The sequence below is a fragment of the Topomyia yanbarensis genome, chromosome 2 (genome assembly GCF_030247195.1).
Source record: "Topomyia yanbarensis strain Yona2022 chromosome 2, ASM3024719v1, whole genome shotgun sequence".
In the NCBI taxonomy this organism is placed as follows: domain Eukaryota; kingdom Metazoa; phylum Arthropoda; class Insecta; order Diptera; family Culicidae; genus Topomyia; species Topomyia yanbarensis.
In genome coordinates, this window is record NC_080671.1 from 13,772,871 (window position 1) to 13,794,822 (window position 21,952).

The 21,952-nt window shown below is 41.3% G+C and overlaps 2 protein-coding genes across 2 annotated transcripts in view; one reads left to right on the forward strand and one right to left on the reverse strand.

Moving 5' to 3' along the window:
• Positions 1-21,952, forward strand: part of LOC131681384 (GATA zinc finger domain-containing protein 11-like) — a 132,017-nt gene that overhangs the window by 40,422 nt on the left and 69,643 nt on the right. The window lies entirely within an intron of this gene.
• LOC131681385 (uncharacterized) lies at positions 4,554-6,307 on the reverse strand. The gene is made up of 2 exons (XM_058962139.1): positions 4,797-6,307; positions 4,554-4,736 (listed from the first exon to the last, which is right to left on the reverse strand). The coding sequence occupies exon 1, from the start codon at positions 6,049-6,051 to the stop codon at positions 4,933-4,935; it is 1,119 nt and encodes a 372-aa protein (XP_058818122.1). The 5' UTR covers positions 6,052-6,307; the 3' UTR covers positions 4,554-4,736; positions 4,797-4,932.

The window sequence follows — 21,952 nt, forward strand, 5'->3', positions numbered from 1 at the left end:
GCAAAGCAGGTGCGATCGATTTTCAAGTAATAAATTGGTTCAATCGAAATTAATTCGAATCATCTGTATGGGTGGTTCATAACGGGTAAACAACTTCGCCGAAGGCGAAACTGATTAGCATAGATTAGTTTCATTCTAATCGGCAAACCGGCCGTCGATCAAGTGAAGAGAGCTCGTCGCAAATTTCAATCGCCGACTATGCTAAACTGTATAATTTCTCAATCATCCAACAGAATAGAAACTACAGTTAAAAGAGATTCACTGATCTTCACATACAAGAATAACATCTGTTTCTAGCCACAAGGGAAAATCTGCACGATTCGGTATTTTTTTTCTTTTCTCTGCCCGATCGATTTAGGCCCCGAAACACTAAGCGAGCAACTTTTCGTGCGTGTTTAATGAGCCACCACGCCTCTGATGAGGCTGGTGATTACCATTCAAACCCCGACGAAATTAGCTTTCAGCTGCCGCAGAAGGCCTTTCCGCGTTAGCATAAAAGATGCATACTTCCGAGCGGAGCAAATCGATTTCTAACGCCACACCAGAGAGTGACGAGTGAGCTCCTTCCATTACTCGTTCGGAAAGACTTTGGCCACATTAGCGACGTCTAGTGGAGCTAGATCGTTGTGGTGAAACTTCCTTTTTATGTATAGGTCATTGAACACTGCGGAAAAATCTAACCAAAATTACAAATTAAGAGCGAAATTCACGTTTAAACAGAAAAGGGATGTTGCATGATTAACTAAGGCTACATTTAACTAACAATTCATCAATACAAACAAGAAAACATAAAGGGCGAACACGAATTTATTGAAACATTTACAACTACATTTACATTTACAAGCAAGAAAATAAACCTAATTATACACAGTTTCTCTGAGCGTATTGTGTGTTTTGTTATGGCCAAGTTGAAAGTGAGTCAATAAGAGACGCGTAAAAAAATGTTGAGCACTCATATGGAAAATCATATATAATACAAACGGTAAAGCTAATTTCCAACAAATTCCAGAATGGTAGACCAGTAAAGATAAGGTCAATGGGAATGATTGTATCAAAATGTCGGAATCCTCATCGAAATACCTTATTTGGCAGATATTATCCAGGGCGTGGAAAATGTTTTACACTGATGGGTCACGAATCAGTGAGGCCACTGGTTTCGGCATTTTCAGAAATAATTTTTCAATTTCTCTCAAACTTGCAGAACCCGCCTCTGTTTATATAGCGGAACTAGCAGCAGTTCACTATAGTTTGCAAATAATTAATACTTTACCCCCGAACCATTACTTTATCCTCACTGATAGTCTCAGCACAATTGCAGCTCTACGCTCAAAGAGGATTGATAATCAAGATCCATTCTTTTTGGGGAAGATACGAGAATCTCTGAGTAACCTAACAAGAAAATGTTATAAATTTACCCTAGTGTGGCTCCCCGCCCATTGCTCTATTGCGGGAAATGAGAAAACTGATAATTTAGCCAAGATTGGTGCACTAGATGGTGAAATATATGAAAGACCCATCGCTTACAATGAATTTTATAGCGCTTCTCGACAGAGGACACTTGCTAGTTGGCAAACATCTTGGGACAATGGAGATATGGGACGATGGCTACACTCAATTATCCCTAAAGTATCAACGAAGGCATGGTTCAAAGGATTGGATGTAAGTCGGGACTTCATCCGTGTGAAGTCAAGGCTCATGTCCAATCATTATACTTTAGATGCGCATCTCCGTCGTATTGGGCTCGCTGAGGGTAATCATTGTGCTTGTGGAGAGGGTTACCATGACATTGAGCATGTTGTTTGGTCCTGCACTGAATATCGTGAAGCCAGATCACAATTAGTAGATTCTTTACAAGTCCGAGGAAGACCAATCCATGTTCCTGTTAGAGACATCCTGGCGTATCGCGATCCTCTATACATGGAACTTATCTATCATTTTCTAAAAACAGCGTCTGTCAAAATTTAATTAAATTCATCTCCTCATACTCTCATCCAAGGCTAATCATTCACCAATTAAAGTGTCCTAGAATATTCAGTTTTTAAATTTTGACAATAACAGAAAAAAAGTAAATAAATACACCCGAAAATACTAGATCATTATGAAATATAACAATGTAAGGAAAAAAGCAAACAATAAAGTGATTTCAGTGTTAGTTTTAGACAAATTACTATTATAGTTAAAATTAGTCTTAAGGATTTTTGTAACGTGCTATGTAAAAAAAGAAACTGGCGTAAAAAGCTTTTGCAAATGCCGTGTCAAATAAACGTATGAAAAAAAGGCGTGGAAAGCGAAGTGAGATTTTCACCACGACAAACACCGTCAATGGTAAAATTTGCAAAAAAAAATTACAATTTTATACAATAACTGACAATTCAGTTCAAGACCTTGCAAACTACTACAAGCAAACCTCAATAAAATCTATCTTTATAGTATCTTATCTTCTATGTTTCGATGTGAAACTTGACCATCTTTTTCGACATGTGTCGCAGCCGTTTCTTGACGGGCTATTACGGGCCTAGTTAAAAAATTCTACTGTCATTGAAAACCCGGACTGGTTTCAGATTGATCTGTCGACATAGTGTAGTGGTAGGGATTAAATGTTCAGAACTCAGATAAAGGTTCGTCGCTTGTATTTTTCTTGCCATTAGCACCTATATTTATGGCAAAAAGGTTCGATACCTATTTGTTACCGAATTTCCAACCATGCTACAGATAAATAACGTAGGCATAACGAATATCGAACTACGATTCGATTTAATTAGGAAATCTACACACGATTCATAGCTTTGATACTTTCGTATTTTCGTAATGTTCTAATCACTATTGTAAGTCAATGGAAAAATCTATGAATCACTAAAAACAAGCACATCGTTCCGGTGCTTATCAAACATTTGGTTGATGACCCGACTATTTATTATTCATGAATTGGAATTTTATTCATATTCATGAATATGGTTCACGTTTTCTTTCAAATCTGTTCATATGATACGACACATTAGCTTGAAGGTGCGAATTTTCTCTGTTTTACATTCCAAATTAAATCCATATGTACGTCTGAAATGAAAATAATATAGCCATCCATATTAAGGTTCATATTAGTCACAAAAGATAACCTGAATAGTGGTCGCAGTGTCAAAGTTCCCTCTAACAAAAAATGCATATTTCCGTCACGATTCTTATTCGGTGAATATTCCTTTTGCTACGATCACAATCTATGGATATAATATAATAGTCTGTAACACGAGTGTATTGAAATTGGACAACGTTCAAATCAAACGTCGAGTTTCATTTTAAAGCTTTTCAGACAATCGTAGCGATCCACCATAATAAAAAACCTGTTTTAATCCACCTAGAGGTGCAATTGTGCCTTTCTCATTTCTCCAAACTATGATTTAATAGCTGTTTCGTACAATATAACATTATGGAAATGTCTCTCATTCTTATTACACTTGGTATGTATATATAAGAGCACCTTTTTGCATTCATCGCGGTATCGGTTTGAATCGAAGTTTTCTATGTGATCGCACTCCACAACCCGTAACTCCGGAGCCGGAAGTCGGATGGAGATGGAATTTAATATCAGTATCCGGGGACGCAACACCTTTCATTTGAGACTAAGTTGATCAAATCGGTCCAGCCATTTTCGAGAAACCAATATAACCGTTATTCTGAATTTGGATGCTTCCGGATCCGTCGATGGTGGCCAGTGTGGCCAAAGAGAGTTTGAATGACTGTTGGTGACCTAGATCTACAAATTCAACAGTTGTGTTTACATTTTGGAAAAAATTTCACCTTTTACATTCATCACAGAATTTGTTAGAATCGGGATTTGCTGCGTAATCGTACGTATCACCCTGTAATTCGAGAATTAGAACTCGGATCCTCACAAAATTCAACAGCAGCTGATGGACCTTTCATTTAAAATAAAGTTTGTCAAAATCGGTTCAGAAAATTCCGAGAAACCGATGTGGACAAATCAACAAATTTTGTTTTGTATCCATACTCTTCAACTCGTAATCCGGAACAAGATGTCGGTTGAAAATGAAATTCAATAGCAACCTATGGGAATATTATACCTTTAATTTGAATCTTAGTTTGTAAAAATCGGTTCAGACATCTCCGAGAAACCGATGTGGACATTTTGTTAACTAATCCGCACATACATACATACATACATACATACATACATACATACATACATACATACATATTTACATACATACATACATACATACATACATACATACATACATACATACATACATACATACATACATACATACATACATACATCCATACATACATACATACATACATACATACACATACACACACACATACACACAGATATTTTGCGATCTCGGCGAACTGAGTCGAATGTTATATGAGACTCGGCCCTCCGGGCCTCGGTTAGAAAGTCGGTTTTTGGAGCAATTGCATAACCTTGCTATATGAGAATAATATTTAATTAGCTTAATCAGCATGAGTTCAATGTTATCTTTATGTGATTATATTTTGAAATGTTGGTGGAATGGTGTTGGTTAGGTGTTCGGATGAGTGGCTAAACACAATTTTTGTAGCAGCTCGGTTTAATTCAGCTCAACTGCAAATTCAAATATCGTATTAGTTGGTTTGAGTAAAGATTTCAGTAATCATAGTTACAAATTATAGTTTTTTGGTCCACCCGCACTACCGATCCTCAACGTAGCAAACTGTGCTGATGGTACTGTCTAGCTCTAAATTAATGCAATTAATACCAATCGGTAACTGTTTTTAAACGTTAATCGCATACTTACAGATTTGTTGTTCTACAAAAGGAAATAAAGTTTCCGAAATCTAGATTTAAGTTAATTTAATATTTCACGTGCTAATAGCGTCCTTTTCCTTCTATTCATTTTCTACTTCTACTTCTTCAAACTACCTGTCTTCTCTCTAATCTTTCACACTAGCAAGGTTTCTTCTCACGCTGGGTTCGCCAGCACCGTCGTCGGAGTCCAGTGTTTCCAACAGTTCCCCCTCCCGTAAACCTTGTCCAGAACCAGCTTTCTGGTCAGATTTACCCGAAGACTCCATCTCAATGAGCGCCAATTTCGCCACTGGTCGCCGATACTCTCCGTGTGCTGTGCGTACCGTAGCTTGCCTTATTCGCCCATCCTTGCCGGGGAAAACCTTCACCACTACACCACGTACCCATCCGTTTCGGCCATTATCATCAACTATGAAGACTAGCCTTCCAGGTTCCAAAGGCTTGCTCTCTTCCAACCATTTGGTTCGTAGGTTCAGCGAAGGTAGGTACTCTTTTATCCATCGCTTCCATAGGTCATCCGACACGTACTGCGAACGCTTGTAAGTGCTACGAAGGGCATCTGCTAGGTCAGTTGGTACGATGGCTAGATTTTGTAAACCGGATGATCTGCCTCGGATGAAATGGTTCGGCGTGAGGGCTTCAGAATGGGGCGATTCTTCTGGCATATACACCAGCGGTCTGGAGTTGATGATCTCTTCGGTTTCTGCGATCACGGTAAGCAAAATCTCATCATTCATCCGATGATCCGCGTTCAGCGCTTGCATAGTTGATTTTGCGGAGCGTACCATGCGTTCCCATATGCCCCCCATATGCGGGGCGGAGGGTGGATTGAAACTCCAGCGGGTGCGGGCGTTCGTGAACACGTTTGCACATGTAGTGTCAATACGGCTGATCTGCTCTTTTAGTTCCTTATTTGCTGCCTTGAAATTAGTGCCATTATCCGAGAAGATAGTGATCGGTGGTCCTCTTCGCAGTACAAACCGTCGAATAGCCATGATGCATGAATCACTATTTAGACGGTGTGCCACCTCCAGGTGGATTGCACGCGTGATAAGGCACGTGAAAAGCGCCACCCAGCGTTTCTCCACTCGTCTTCCAACCGTGACGTCTATCGGTCCGAAGTAATCTAAGCCAACGTAGCTGAAAGGTTTACAATACGGTGTAAGTCGCTCGACCGGTAGCGGGGCCATTTTGGGTATTATGGGTTTGCACTTTCGGATCTTGCACTCCTGACATCGCTTCATTACTCCAGACACGGATGCTCGTATTGTTGAAATGTGGAACCGTTGGCGAAGTTCATTTACGACCGTCTCCCTGTAGCAGTGGCCATAGCGCTGATGATAATGTTCAATTACACGTTCCGTAATCGGATGTTTTCTCGGCAAAATGATTGGGAACCGCGTATCATATGGCACATACTCTGCTGCTTCTATTCGCCCACTGACGCGCAATACGTTAAATTCGTCCAGAAATGGCTCGAGGTGGTACAAAGCGCTTGACTTCTCTATGGGCAACCATTTTTCTTTGGGAAGCTCTCTATTTCGCTGCAAGGTAGCTATTTCGTCCGCATAGTACTCACTTTGCGCCTGTTTCCATAATATGTGTTCAGCTTTCTCGTATTCGGTCTGTTTCAATGGGACGTGTACTGAATCATGATGCTTCACAACAGATCGCAGCATATTCGCCGGTACGTCTATCACCTCAATTGGCATCCGCTGCACCTTACGTCGGCAGTTTGATATAAATCGAATAACACAGCAGGCTGTGCGCAACAGCACATTCCATCGAGAGATACGTGAGACTTCGATCAATGGTTCAGAAATAACAGCGGTATGATACAAATGCGACATCCTGAGTTCTTCCGTCGTATCCGGCGGTGGTAGAGGTTGAGCAGGCCACAAATCCTCAGGACCGCAAATAAGGTAAGGTCCGCAAAACCAGGGTCCCATCGATTCTAGACAAGGCCCATTTCCCCACTTAGTGAGTAGGTCAGCAATGTTCAGCTTCGTTGGAATCCAGCGCCACTCGTCAAGCTTCGTTTCTTGCAGGATCTCTCCTATGCGAAATGCCACGAAGGGTTTGTACTTGCGTTGCTCGGAGCGGATCCACGATAAAACTGTCCTTGAATCCGACCAAATTACACGCTTTGTGACTTTCAGCTCGTGATTCGCACAGACCCTGTTCAGCATACGTGCCCCCAACACCGCCGCGTTGAGCTCCATGCGGGGTATCGATATCTGCTTCAGAGATGCCACTTTCGTTTTGGCCATTACCAGCGCACACTTCACCCCGTCTTCCGTCACCAGCCGAAAGTATGCGACGCAACCATACGCCTGCTCGCTAGCATCCACGAATACGTGTAGTTGCAGTGAACCGTAAGCTTCAGGTGGTGCACCCTGTAGATAGCAACGAGGAATGGATACTTGCTCAATTTGGGGCAATAACAATCTCCACTGCGTCCATTTTTTGTAGCTTCCGTCGTCGATTTTGTCGTCCCAGTCGTAACCAAGTCGCCAAAGGTCCTGGATGATGATTTTCCCATGGATTGTAAATAGCGCCAGTAATCCCAATGGGTCGAACAAGCTCATAATGCAGCTGAGAGCGATTCGTTTTGTCGGACGCTCATGAGTAGTGAGATAGGGCATTAAATCGTCACGAATTGTTATCGAGAACCTAAAAACGTCCTCTTTTGGATACCACACTATACCCAATACTCGTTCGGCTCCAGCACTGGTGCTTTGGTGTAGCGCAATTTTCTCACCGTGCTTAGTTTCTCCCATTTCCCGCATGAATTTTTCGGAATTGGAAACCCAATTGCGAATTACGAAGCCTGCCTTGGAGTGCACTTGCCGCACCTGCTTTGCTCGCTCAATAGCTTCTTCCTCGGTCGAAACACTATCTAAATAGTCGTCCACGTAGTGATTACAGACTATCGCTTTGGCGGCTGCAGGAAATAGGTCAGCATGTTGACTCGCATTGAGATTTTTTACATACTGCGCCGATGCTGGCGAGCATGCAGACCCGAACGTAGCCACGTCCATCAGGAACACGTCTGGAGGCGCCGCTGGGTCGGTCCGATACAAAAAGCGTTGTGAGTGCTTATCTTCCTTTCTAATCCGCAACTGATGGTACATCTCGCAGATGTCGCCGACGAAAGCCACTGGTAACTGACGGAACAGCTGAACTACTGCTGGTAATGACGTTAGCAGATCCGGACCCGCGAGTAACTGTGAGTTGAGCGACACTCCATTTACTTGGGCGGCTGCATCCCACACAAGGCGTACCTTATTTTGCTTTTTGGGATTTAAAACCACATTCAGTGGCAAGTACCAGATTCTAGTGGGATCAGCCTCTCTTAGCTCGGCTTGGGTAGCTACATGTGCGTACTGCTTCTCCTGATAACTTTCGATCTGTTGTTTTACTGCTTCCTCCAAGACTGGATTCTTTTTCAGGCGACGCTCGAGACTGCATAGGCGCTTGAATGCCATCTGATAGTTATCGGGAAGGTGACAGTCATCGCTCCTCCACAGAAGGCCTGTTTCGAAACGGTCTCCGATGCGGACAGTCGTGTTCTGCAGGATCAGTTTCGCTCGTCGATCTGCTTCTGACTCGAGCATCGGTTCGGCAACAGCTCCACAGTCCTCAGTGGCAAAATATTCCCGCATTTGGTCGTGCAGTTGTTGATTTGTTAAGCCACCGTGGGCGGCGAGAAAACCTCGTGCAGGAGTGACTCGTTTTGGTCCATATATCGTCCAGCCTAAGTATGAGCGCACCGCAATCGGTTCATCCACTCCCCCTATCCGCGATTCTAGAGGTGCAAACAAGTAAATATTGTTGAGCCCAATCAGCAGGCGTGGTTCTTCCCCGACTTGTTCTTCTGCGCAAAGTCCACGAAGATGCTGATACTGGTCTATCACCTCCTTGAAGTTAACCGTCTGTTGTGGTAAATAAAGTTTTTTTACTGTGTGTGCATCAGCTAGATGGAGCAAACGCCCTTCAGTGCCTCCTTGAATCTTCAATGACAAGCACTGCGAAGCTGGTTCTTGACGAACGATGTTGCCCGTCCATTTTAGGGTTAATGGTTGTGGTTTACCGACTGCACCGAGCTCACGCACCAAGCTGTCTTCGATCAATGTCATGTCTGAACCCTCGTCCAGATATGCACAGGTAGTTACTGATTTCGACCCGATGTGTATCGTTACCGGAACTATTCTGAAGATGACTGTAAGTTTAGAGGCGAGATGCGCATGGTGCTGGCCCGCGCTGCTGTTAGCTGGCATCGCAGAGCTCGGTAGGTTGGTATTGCTATATACTTCACGATGAGCCAACGGATGGTGATGATGACGGCAACTACCTACGTTGCAAGTAATTTTAAACTTACACCAGCCTTCGTGCTCGTTTAGGCATCGTTCACACAGCCTCCAATTTTGTATAGCCGCGAGCCGTTGTTGCGGTTTCATACGACGAAACTCATCGCAATTTCGAATGCGGTGGCCATCTTTCTCACATATGCGACATATGGGGAAGGGCTTCGATGCACTAGGCGATGTTCCTTTCTGATCTAGAAAATGGGTATGAACAAATGCTCGCTCTCTTGCCCGTGGCTTTTCCGTTCGGCTGTAGCTTGGTAACCTGGACTCAACGACAAGGGTAACCTCACTTGCTTCTTTGACAATGATTGAAATGAACTCGGCGAATGTACGGAGTGTCACTTTCTCAGAGAATCGTTTATACTGTACCCATTCTCGTTTCGTAGGCGCCGGGAGTTTGTCTACCATTTCCTGGATCAAGGAAGGATTGACTAGATGATCCTTAGAATCTGCAGCCTCCAAATGATCGCACAATTCCTGTACGGCCATTCCGAACGGAATAAACGTGTCGAGCTTGTCGGCTCTTGGCGGATCTGTTCGTCTGACCTTCTGCTGCAGCGAATAAATGAGTTGCTCCGGACGACCATAAAGCATTCGAAGTGTAGCTATTACCTGAGGCACCCCAGCTGGCAGCAGCAATCTACTGCGAACTGATTCTAAAGCTGGTCCTTTAAGGCATTCCTGCAGCCTGATAAGGTTCTCTACCTCGGTGAAACCACAAGCTTCTGTTGAATTGACGAAGCTGCTGTAGAATAGTGGCCACTCCTCTGATTTGCCACTAAATACTGGGAGTTTTTTGGACAGCACTTGGCGTGCCGATCGTTGAGCTCTTGTTGGCCCCCGTTCGAATCGAGACCCTGTCTCCGTTCGCTTCTCTCGTAGCGAAGCGTCGTCGTCCTCGTGTGAAGAGACAGTGCTCTCTACTTCTCCCTCAGAATTGGACTCAGGTGGGTCAGTATTTAGAGTTAGTGGTTTTATCTGCGGGGGGCGCTTAGGGGTTTCTCCATCAGTCATAAATGACGGCCGAATTTTTGGTACTTCTCCGAGCTTCGATTCTATTTCCATGTCAGGAAGTGTTTTCTCTAGCCTATAATCGCTAGCTGCATGGTATTCATGAGCATCTAACGATAGAGAAGAACTGCGACGCTCGAATTCTTTCCGTAGCTCGTTCTGTCGCCTTCGATACTCCTCCTGTTCTGTCAGCCGCTTCTCAAGCATCGCACGTTCCTGAACCAACTTCAATTCGTTCAGTTCCTTCTCCTGTTGCAGTTGCCTCTCCGCCAAAATCCGCTCACATTCGATCTGCCTTTTGCGGATTGCCTTGGCGATTGCCAACTCTTCCTCTTCCTGGGCCATTTTTTGCTCCAACCGAAGTAATGCGAGTTGCATGCGGGACTCAACCGTCGCGGACTCATTTGCGGACGGTTTTCCGTCATCTACGACAGCCATTTTGCTTGTTGGGAAACTACCTCTCTTTCCCTGCGGTATGGTGGACATATGGCCCTCGACGGAGGTCAATTGATCGGTGGCATCCGGCGGTTGAAAGGAAGCGTTCTTGAGAGGCATATTAGGATCGGGTTTCCCTGCCTTCTTCGCCATTTGGTCCTTCTTAGCCGCACATTTTTCACATTGGAAAGGCCTTTCCTCTACTCCGGGGGACTCACCCACACATTCAAAGTGGAACCAAGCCTGGCAGTCATCGCAACTGACCATTTCCTCGGTGTCCGAACCATCGCACTTGTTGCATTCACCTTCCGGCATCCTGGTTGAGGTTATAATTTTTGAGTTTGTTGGTTAGGTGTTCGGATGAGTGGCTAAACACAATTTTTGTAGCAGCTCGGTTTAATTCAGCTCAACTGCAAATTCAAATATCGTATTAGTTGGTTTGAGTAAAGATTTCAGTAATCATAGTTACAAATTATAGTTTTTTGGTCCACCCGCACTACCGATCCTCAACGTAGCAAACTGTGCTGATGGTACTGTCTAGCTCTAAATTAATGCAATTAATACCAATCGGTAACTGTTTTTAAACGTTAATCGCATACTTACAGATTTGTTGTTCTACAAAAGGAAATAAAGTTTCCGAAATCTAGATTTAAGTTAATTTAATATTTCACGTGCTAATAGCGTCCTTTTCCTTCTATTCATTTTCTACTTCTACTTCTTCAAACTACCTGTCTTCTCTCTAATCTTTCACACTAGCAAGGTTTCTTCTCACGCTGGGTTCGCCAGCACCGTCGTCGGAGTCCAGTGTTTCCAACAAATGGGTTTGAAAGTGGAGGGAATGGGGGTTAGTAGAGTGGGAGTGGAGGAGGCGTCAGAAATCCCTCATCTTATTTCGTTATATTGGGTGGATGAAGGAAATGCGGGCGTGAGGGTGGTCCAAGGGCAGGGGAGTGATGAAGGAGGGAGGTGTAAGGGCAAGGCAGGGAGGGGGAGGTGCGGCGGCGCAATACTCAACTGCATATTTTGCCTTCCATTTGAGACTTGGTTTGAAAAAATCGGTTCAGTCATCACCGAAGAACCGATGTGACTTTAATTGTGGACTATGCCCGGAATTCCGGACTTCCGGAATCGTCGATAGTGGACAATATATTCAAAGAATGTTTGATTGGCAATCAGTGATCTAGATCTGCGATTAGAAGTAATTTGGTGACCATTTCAATAGTTTTTAGTCTCTGAGGTATTACGATTGTACCGATTTATATGGGAAATTCCAGTGTATCCTTACTAACACCCCTGTAACTCCGGAAGCAAGAGTCAGAACCGAATGAAATTCAGCAGCAGTCAATGCTATTACTGTATCTTTCATTTGAAATGAAGTTTGTAAAAATCGGTAGAGAATTCGTTGGGGAATGGGTGTGATATTAGCTTAGGAACTTGGCGGGTTCACCGGGGGCGTCATAAACCGTCATAGGTGGCCAATGTGGTCAAAACTGCTTTGATTGATCATTAGTGATCCAGACCCGCAAACTAGAGTAATGTTACATCAATTTTAATATGTTTTACATCATTTGAACATCATGGTGGTACCAGCTTATATGGGAATTTGCTGTGTGACCGCACTCTTCAACCCGTAACTCCGGAACCGGAAGTCGGATCGACTAAAAATTCAATAGCAGCTTATGGGAGCGTTATACCTTTCAGATGAAACTAAGTTTGCGAAAATCGGTTCAGCCATCTCTGAGAAAATTGTGTGAGTTTAAATGACACACACACACATACACACACATACATACACACATACACACACATACACACAGACATTTGCCGATCTCGACGAACTGAATCGAATGGTGTATGACATTCGACCCTCCAAGCCTCGGTTAAAAAGTCGATTTTTACAGTGATTGCATAGCCTTTCTTTATATGAGAAAGGCAAAAATCTGTTTTAATCCACCTAGTGGTGCAATTGTGCCTTTCTCATTTGTCCAAACTACGATTCCATGGCTGGTTATGTTCAACATAATGGAGGAAGTGTCTATACCGATTTGCACATACATACAATGGATCGACAGTAACGAACTTGAGATGCTATGTGTCGCTGCTGAAACAAGTGAAACCGGCGGCGGATTCAGGAGGAGGGTTCTGGGGGTCCGGACCCCGCCAAAAATTTTCAACTTGTTTAGAAATTTCAAATTAGTTTCAATTTTGAAGTAGTTTTAAACTCAAAATCGTTTCAAACCAAATTTTTATTAAATGCGGTTATTGCGTATTACGTAATGTGTTCACTTCAAAACTTAATTTTCAGACCCACTTTATTCTGGGGGCACTAGAAAATTTTATTCGTGGGAGGGCTTGATGGAAGGGGATTTGATGGGTTGAAGAGTTGTTTAGGGAAGGATGGTGTGTGATGTATGGGGGAGAGGTGCTAACCCCTCAATACATACCCCAAGCTACGCCCCTGTAAAATACAGAAACCTACATTAGTAAAAAAAAATGGCCGGCATTACTTTGACGATGTTCAGAGTGATTGTATAACCTTTCTATAGGAGAAAGGGTAAAACAATTTTTTTCTGCATTATTTGCATTTTTATGATAAGCAAAATATGCCCAAGAAAAGATTTATAACAGGATTTTCATATGATGTTGACGAAATCGCTGTCAAAATGCTGTCAGAATCGGGGGCAGACGAAATCGGGGGACATAGTCTATCTTGGACCGCCCGCCTATTCCGTCCTCCGGCTGTTTCTCAGCCATAGTATGCATAGTTTCAGTACGATTTACCAACTACACTATGTACGCCCCCAAAAGAAATTAAACTAAATCTTAATTTTTCACTGATTCTGAGGTTCTCAAAAGTGTAAAAAGTGTAAGAATTAATAAAGAGTATTTGCTTCTGACTAAAGCTGAAACTGTTGAGCCGCAACATTAAAAACTCCTACAAAGCAGTGGCTCATGATACCAAGGAAGATTCCACCGTTTTGGAATTTTAGGCAGCCTCAAATTGACGATACATAGTTTACACGATTGTTCAATGAACTAGAAATGGTCATAATGCAAATAATATCTACAAAAACACTCTTCAGGGAAATTCTGAGAAGCGTGGGGATTTTCTATGAACGTCCTCACGGTTCTATAAACTGAAGTACTGCGGACATCAGAGGTATCGTACGAAGTTTCAGAAAATCTTAAATAACACGGTGCTACAGTGATTTTGTACCTAGTACCTAGAAGTTCAAGTGACCTAGTGTATGTCGTAGATCGCATCACATGCAAAACAAAATAATGTATAAAAAATCTTGTATACCCTTAAAATCTTTATGCTATATTTCACCCTAAGGAAAAAAATTGTGTGTTTTCTCACCAGGGTGAAATTTTTTTTGGTAAAACCAGTCTTTGTACTTGATTGGCATAAATCCTTAATTATTACATGGGTGCGTTTCGACTTCGTCTCATCAGAAACTGACACTAACTTTTTTCAAAGTGTTCTGTAAAGAAGAAGAATTGACCTTTCCAACGGTATGCTATGTTATGTTCTTCTGTCAAATATACTATGCTATTTTGGGACAACAATATGCAAACAATTTTGCGATTTTTTCATTGAAAATCATGAACATTGCTCAATTGCTCATTGGATATTTCTTCCAAAATTAGTTATCCTATTAAAAGAATTGATCATTCATATGTGGATTTATTTAGTGATTGATATAATTTGTTTAAAAGTTTCATGGGTATTATGAATAAAAATATTACTTCAAATTTTATTTCTATGGCGCACTTGTGTACATGCTGTCGACATAAAGGGTGAATACGAAATTATTGCAACACAAATCTCATGTATTTATCGGATAAAAACCAAATTTGTTGCGCTGTTTCTACATGTGTTTAGCACTTGCGCAGTCATAGTCGGTCTTTTTAGCGTGTCATTTGTATTATTTGTTTAACTTTCAGGATTTCTGCGCTCCCTTTCTATCAAAGTTGAATAGGCTTCGATTGGATGTAGTTAAGGCCAGTTAAGAGCAGTATTGTCCGTAGAAGAAAAGGTCTCGAATTAGCCTCATACCTTTCCAGTATACTCTCAGAATCGTGGCTTAAAATAGTTCACGATTTCATAGGATGTTGTACCGAAAATTCCATTTCGCTTTTCGTAGATACAGATTGCCTGCTAAATAAGGTATTTCGATGCGCATTTTGACATTTGTATGATTAAATGTCAACCAATCATCAAATTTTTGTACTACTCTATATGTTTGAATGAGCGCTTTTCAGTATTTTTTTAAATCGCGATGTAGGAGGCCGCATTAAAACACAGAATCACTCAATTCGCAGGCGATGATCAATAGATTCAATTCAAAGCCGGTTCTAAGTGTTACCATAATTTCGTAGTCACACTTTATAGCAATTCCATTTTTGGAACTATTAGGAAACTATAAACATTTATTGGAAAGGTTAATCATGGAAAAGATTGCGTAGTTCGAGAATCTACAATTCCTGAAATTTTATCAGCATTTATCACTGGTAATGCCATTGCTTTTCAATTGAACTGAGAACATCGCATGATTTGATGCATTTTTTCGATTTGCATAACATTCTAACTGTAATTTTAATCTAGTGAAACATGTTTTTTCATTGTGCAGCGTACTAATATCCAACAAATTCTTGTTTCCCCACGCAACGCTGGTCCCGACCCGTAGTCGTTTCCATTCCCATTAACAAACACCCGTTTGTTTTTTTTTGTTTCTGAAACTGGTGGATACCATTCAATCAGCTCGATCCACTTGTCCAATGGTGCAACGATTTGATTGTACACTTCATCAACGGTACACCCACCCACAGATCCCGTCAAGCTACTGATTTGGACCGGCTTCTCGGGTAGCAGCGGTGTGGTTGCATTTGGTTTATTTATAGGTTATACACGAAAAACCGGTGCTGCGCTAAATCAGCTAGGTGCAATGCGAAAGCGGCCGCGGCGCGGCTTGCTTGTAGGCAAAAAAAAAATAACATCAACCAACGCTCTCCTTGCTTAGTACGCCGGGAAGCCGAAACGGTTGTATTCAGCAGTGAGTGCATGTAAATGTATGCTACAATGGAAAGGTCATGTTGTACTGCTTCAACCTGATTACTTGATGTCGGTTTACTGCAGCCACCGCACTTGTGAGTTTTGCAATGCTTCAGGTTTCTGCACTCGAGTAGGATAAACTCGGCGTGAATATAGAGAAATCGGACCGAATATTTTTTTTCAAATCCCTACCAGTTAAAACAGTTACATAATGTATTATATTTTGGGTGAAATGCAATCTGTTAATTTGAGATAGGTCTAAACGAACAGCAGGATCTATGTGCCAGTTCTCAACGAAGACGAGCCCAACGACACAATTGAGTGGTCATTATCTGCAATTTTCCTTCTACCTTGTGAGGCATTCAATGGAGAGATGTGCGATATAGATATTATGTTTTTCACACCATTGACCACGTTTCCAAGTGAAGCTACTGTTGAAGACGAAGAAAGGTTTCCTCTAACTGAAGTTTAAAATGAAGTTCGCATTTTGCTTCGCTTCCCGTCTAATTGGACTGCTCTAGAATTTATATATGTATGTGTTGGAGATCGTTAGCTATTAGAGGGAACAACAGACCGTGACCTAGAGTTTATTACTAGGTTGTATCATTAAATACCACTTTCTAAAGCCTTGGGGGTACCCCTCTTATAGAACTTGGCTTCAGTTGGAACGTTATGGTAATTAGTTACTTGTATGTCGCCTTTAAAACAATCATATATCTGTATACCAATCTTAAAACGAGTTTCTACTTAGCTAGAACAAACATTTATAAACGATTGGTTAATGAATTCCTTCCATAAATTCGACAAACATCCGGCTCCAGGTTTGCAAGATCTGAAGTTGTTTCCTGAAAAAAAAAACAATCGACGACAGACAAAAAAAAACAAAAATCTCCACCGCAATTTCGCCGAGGTTATGGGAAACAGCTGGCGAGCGGTTCATTCATTGGAACGCTTCGAGGTTCCGCTTCAAATCGGACTCAGAATCTTCGAACCGTCAAGAACAATGACTTCTCTACTGCTGGGCTGATGCGGTAATGATTTGCGCACGGTCAACCGCTCTGAGTGGAACAAATTCAAGAGAAGGTTGTATGCGGATTCAGTCCCCCTTTTTGGTGCGAGGTCGATTTACGATGATGATTATTATGATGAAGGTCTTGCCGGAAGTTCGAAACAGTGTGCGCTACTTAGTTCTTTATCTGGCAGGTCATGTGAACCTACAAGTTAACAAAGGAGGACTTGAAAAGTTTTTTAAAATGCTGACGCGAAAAAGGCATATTTATGTTATACTTCGAAGAGTTCAAACCACTAGTGCATTTTTTTTTCTTGAGAACGCAATACCATGCCGTGATGTGAAGATAGAAATTGTATACATTAGCAAGTTTGTTAAATATAATATTTACGTAAACCAACGTGTTTCGTTCAATGGGCTATCCTCTTCCAAAATGTCACGCTAAACTTTCAGTCTAGTAGCGCTAAATGTTTTCATTTTATGTCAACACATATATTCAATTCTATTCAATGCAAAATGTCAAATGCAAATCTCGCTTCAACAGCATTCACATCGATTAAATTTATTCCGGGCAGTTCACACATGTTCATCGCTAGTCGAAATGCTATTGCAAAATGCCAAGGTCATCTGGATTATGGACCTACGTAAAAAAACTCTTTTGAATTTGTGCTGTACAGAAAACAGTGGAGGATCACTTGCCTTTGAAACGATTAAACATCCCTCAAAACACCACCGCCAACAACAGCATCAATTCCATTAGTCGTAGCCCCTGAAACAACGTGATCAATCATTCGTTCCGCGTTCTTGGCATGTCGATCCAAGCTGCGTATTCAAACTCTGACAGCACCGGTGCTAATCGCATCGAACTCCGTCGCCGTATTCCGCCCATGTCAGTTTGGGTTCGCAGCTGGTTCTGATTCAATCGAACACCTCTCGAATTGTCACGGCTTGGCTGGTGGCTGTGAGAAAAAGTGATCGATACCTGATACCCCATCCTGTCTCGGAAGGGACACATATACACTCATTCACCAGCAATTCATGCGGAAAGGTACCCCGTCGAAGAAGCCAAAGATGGAGAAACTGCTGCAATATGCAATGTTGCGACGGTCGATTGCACCAGGCGAGAAACCCGTTTTTGTCGTTGACCGGAGAATATGGCAGCGACTGTATCGCCAGATCTAGTACACAGGAAAAGAAAGACCGATCAATATATGGATCATCAGAGCATAACCTCAATATCGTTCGTTGTTGCTGCGTACAAACGAGAAGAAGCAACCGGTTCCCGCCGAAAAAAGTCATCGGCATCTGAAATCTGCTCGTTTCCTGTTTGGCTTGTACATAGCGACTAGCAGTGAGCAGCGAGACGAACAACCGGATATTGAAAACCAGACCTCCCGCTCTGACCGACCGGGTGCGTGAAAAATGTGTGTGTGCAATCAATTGTGTGAAGCGCCAGCAGCCGGTTTCACCTATTAACAGATATTTTCGGCTAGTGCGTTAATTCGATCCGTTTGGCGCGTTCGAAAACCGGTTCGGTTGTGGTCGCTGCGGAAAAGTAGATCACCGACCGCGGACAAACGGCGGGTGGAGGTTTCATTTAAGGCTAGAAAACAAATAAGGATATAGATCGATGTTGTGATCAACTTTGTGCCGTGATGTGCAATGTAAAAAGAGTTTTTCATTTCGACGGGGTTCCTGAGGAGGTGGGCTCAACCGGGGGATGGTTGGTTACATTGCACAGTGGTCCAGATCGCTAATTTAGGAGGAATTTTTACTTTCTGACAAACCTGTATAATTTAGCCGTATCATGTCTTAGGATGAATTTGTGTACTTTAGAAGATGCTTCTTTTTATTGGAATAGTTATTAGGGTGGTTCTAATTTATCTAAAATACGAAAATAAACTTTTTACTGATGAAAGATAGAGCTCCACAGTCTTCCACAAAGTTGTAAAGTAACTTATTTTGAATAAATTTGTTGAACATATTAAAGCTCTATCTCTTTTAGTTTTTGTTATACAAGAAATTTAAAAAAAAAGATTAGGGTGTTCCTGAAAAAAAACGTTTTTTTAGTATAACTTTCGTATCTTTTACTTTTTGTTAACACAACCTTTGAACAGCTTATTGAAAACTTCAAGCCGAGTATTTTTCTCCAAGACACCGAAGGTCTAACTTTTTTCTTTAAAAAGTTATGGACACTTTTCGTTAAAAAAATAGCCTATTTCAAGGCTCAATATCGCTGATGCGGGCACCTAAAATTGAATTCTGTTTCCACCACATGAAAGACCATACTTATTAGTATATTTGAGCAAAAATTGGCGAATACGATATTTTTTTAAAATTTGCAATTTAGATTTAAAGTTTGTAGTTTTGCAGGTTCAACGCATTAAAGCATTTACACACATATCGTTGTATTATGAAAAAAAGCCACTTTCAAATATCATTCTCTCATCGCAGCAAGCTTTGCATAAGTGAAACGACTGTCAAAAAAGGTTTCTGATTTTATTCGTTTTAAATAAAACTAGTAAATATGGATATTAGTCGAAGAGAGTTGGCGAATTTGCTTATTGCTGGTAAAAAGACAGATGAACTGCTTAAGTTCATTACAAGTAGTAATCCAAATGTAAAATTGAGACTTGTTAATGTTCGAAAGAAATTTTATATTTTGTTAAAACAACCTTTGAACAGCTTTTAGAAAACTTCAATCCACGTTTTTTCATAACTCTGAAAGTCTAACTTTATACTTTCAAAAGTTATGGAAACTTTTCGCTCATAAATAGCCCTTTTTCAAATGTCATTATCTCTGATTGGGGCAAATAAAAGTAAGTTCGGATTGAACCATAGAAAAGAACATACTTTTAAGTATATTTGAGCAAAAATTGGAAAATATTATTTTTTTTAAGCATGTAATTTTAAATTTACTAACCAAAGTTTTAAATTTTATCGCATAGCGACATAAAAGAAATTGCCTAAAGCCTTTGTATTTCCTTTTCTGTTTTGCTTACATATCAACAATACTGAATGTGTTCATTAAAAATAATTTGGCTATGACAACAATTTATGATTTATATAAGGAGAATTTATTCAATGCCAATTAATTCAAAAGTAGATGCATTGCATTTTCAGGTATATCCAGCGGTGCTCGTTGAATTCGACGTTTACATTTAAGAGAAATTATAGGATCTGATGAAACAAGAAGTCTCTTGAAAACGTCATCAAGATTGACGAGTCGATCGAATTTGCGTGCGTGGAATTCTCGGAATCTGCGAATACTTTTATTCCTGGTTTCTTGAACTTCTTCACTGCACATACCTACTGGCAGCATGTTATGTTGAATAATGCTTCCTCCATGGACCAGGAGTTTATGCACGGTTGGTGAGAGAGCGTACCAACCATACAGGCGTACATAAAGCAATCGTGTATCTTCGGCGTAACTCCGGTAAGCATCCGCGTTAATTCCCAATTTGCTGTTGATGATTGTTAATAGCACATACATACATTCTAGCAACATTTCGTCCAACCCGGTTTCTTCTGCAACGACATCTCGGTTTCTGAAAAATTTTCGAGCTGTGTTACCATCGTTAGAATTTCCGCCACCTGGCAAAGGTTCGCTAATACGAAGACCTAAACGGTCACGTAACGCTTGTCGAATTTTTATTTGTCGTTCCTTAAGCTCGCTGGTATTTTTGCCTACGCGCCAACGCGGTTTTGCTAGAGCTAAACGGTAAGCAATATTCAATAGTAACTCCATTGCTCGTATTAATGCATGTAAAGGTGAAAAAACATATAAACTATCCGGTGGATCGCTGGCTTCCAGTAAAGGATCATTCAATCGCTTTCCGGAGCGTTTGCATTTATAACACGCTTGAGACGGTGTGCCTGTTACGTCATTCACTACCTTCGTATCAACCATGGAAAATATGAAGCTTGAACTAATCGGAATCTTGCGCATATTAACATTTACTATAGTCGGGACTAATTCATCGATTTGCTTGTTCATCGCGGCAACTTCATCCTTTGTTAGTTCAGGATTTTCCTTCTTGAAAATTAATTTTACTGGTCGGCACAGGGATACTGAAGATGGAAAATCATTATTCCAAAGAATGCAATCTCTTGACTCATCTTTCCGGCGACTAACTACACGTAAAGGTACTATAGATAGAGCAAATATATGCGAATCGTTATACTCGAATAGTTCTCCATTTTCATCTTCGTCAACGCACATTTGCTTGTATCTATGTTCAAGTGGAAAAGAGACTGTCAGTCAAAGTTTAGAAGAAAAATAATGTTGCCTACCGGGAATGGTTGCTGCTTCCATCGCAGCCCCATTTAAAGATAACAAACGTATTATCCTCAGGATGCAGTGGTAGAACTCCAATATTCAGAAACGAGATGAGTCGTTCCACGGTATGGTTAACAAGAGCTTGAAGGGGAACATACGCACAAGAAGGCTGAACAGAAATTCCTGAAAAAAATTGTTGATTCAGGGACGAATCTTTGAGAATAGTACATACCGATCGGATAGCATAGTTTCTTTTCTTCTACTATTTTATTATACGCGGGATAAATGTCCAAACCCTTCTGCATAACTGAGCTGCGTATGTTTTGGTACTGCGCCTTAGAAAAATCATTTTCACAAATAAATCTAAGTGCCTCCTCCGCAGTAAACGCTTCTGCAATCGGGACAGCCATAGATCCTAAATTCTCTACGGTAGATCTGACGGGACTTTTCGACAATCGTTCGATTTGTCTGCCAACTAAACGGAAACCAGTAGAATTAGCGTTGACGGCTGACGCTAAACCAAGTTCTTCCGTGGAATACTTATCGCGCAACTTTCCTAATCTTTTTATTTTGGCTCTGCGACATATTTCGGAAAATGGTTTCCTCTTTCGGCCTTTACCTTTACCTTCGACTTCGAATCTTAGCTTTCCTTCAAGCCACACAAAATTTTCCAGCTCAAACCGAATTTGCGTGCGCTTACTCCGAATCCACAACCTTCTAAATTCCAACATGAAGATTTTTATTTTCTTCCGAGCACTAACAAGTCTCAATTTTACATTTGGATTACTACTTGTAATGAACTTAAGCAGTTCATCTGTCTTTTTACCAGCAATAAGCAAATTCGCCAACTCTCTTCGACTAATATCCATATTTACTAGTTTTATTTAAAACGAATAAAATCAGAAACCTTTTTTGACAGTCGTTTCACTTATGCAAAGCTTGCTGCGATGAGAGAATGATATTTGAAAGTGGCTTTTTTCATAAT

Coding starts and splice junctions, on each gene's coding strand:
- LOC131681385 (XM_058962139.1), bottom strand. CDS start 6,051: ATGAAGCGATGTCAGGAGTGCAAGATCCGAAAGTGCAAACCCATAATA.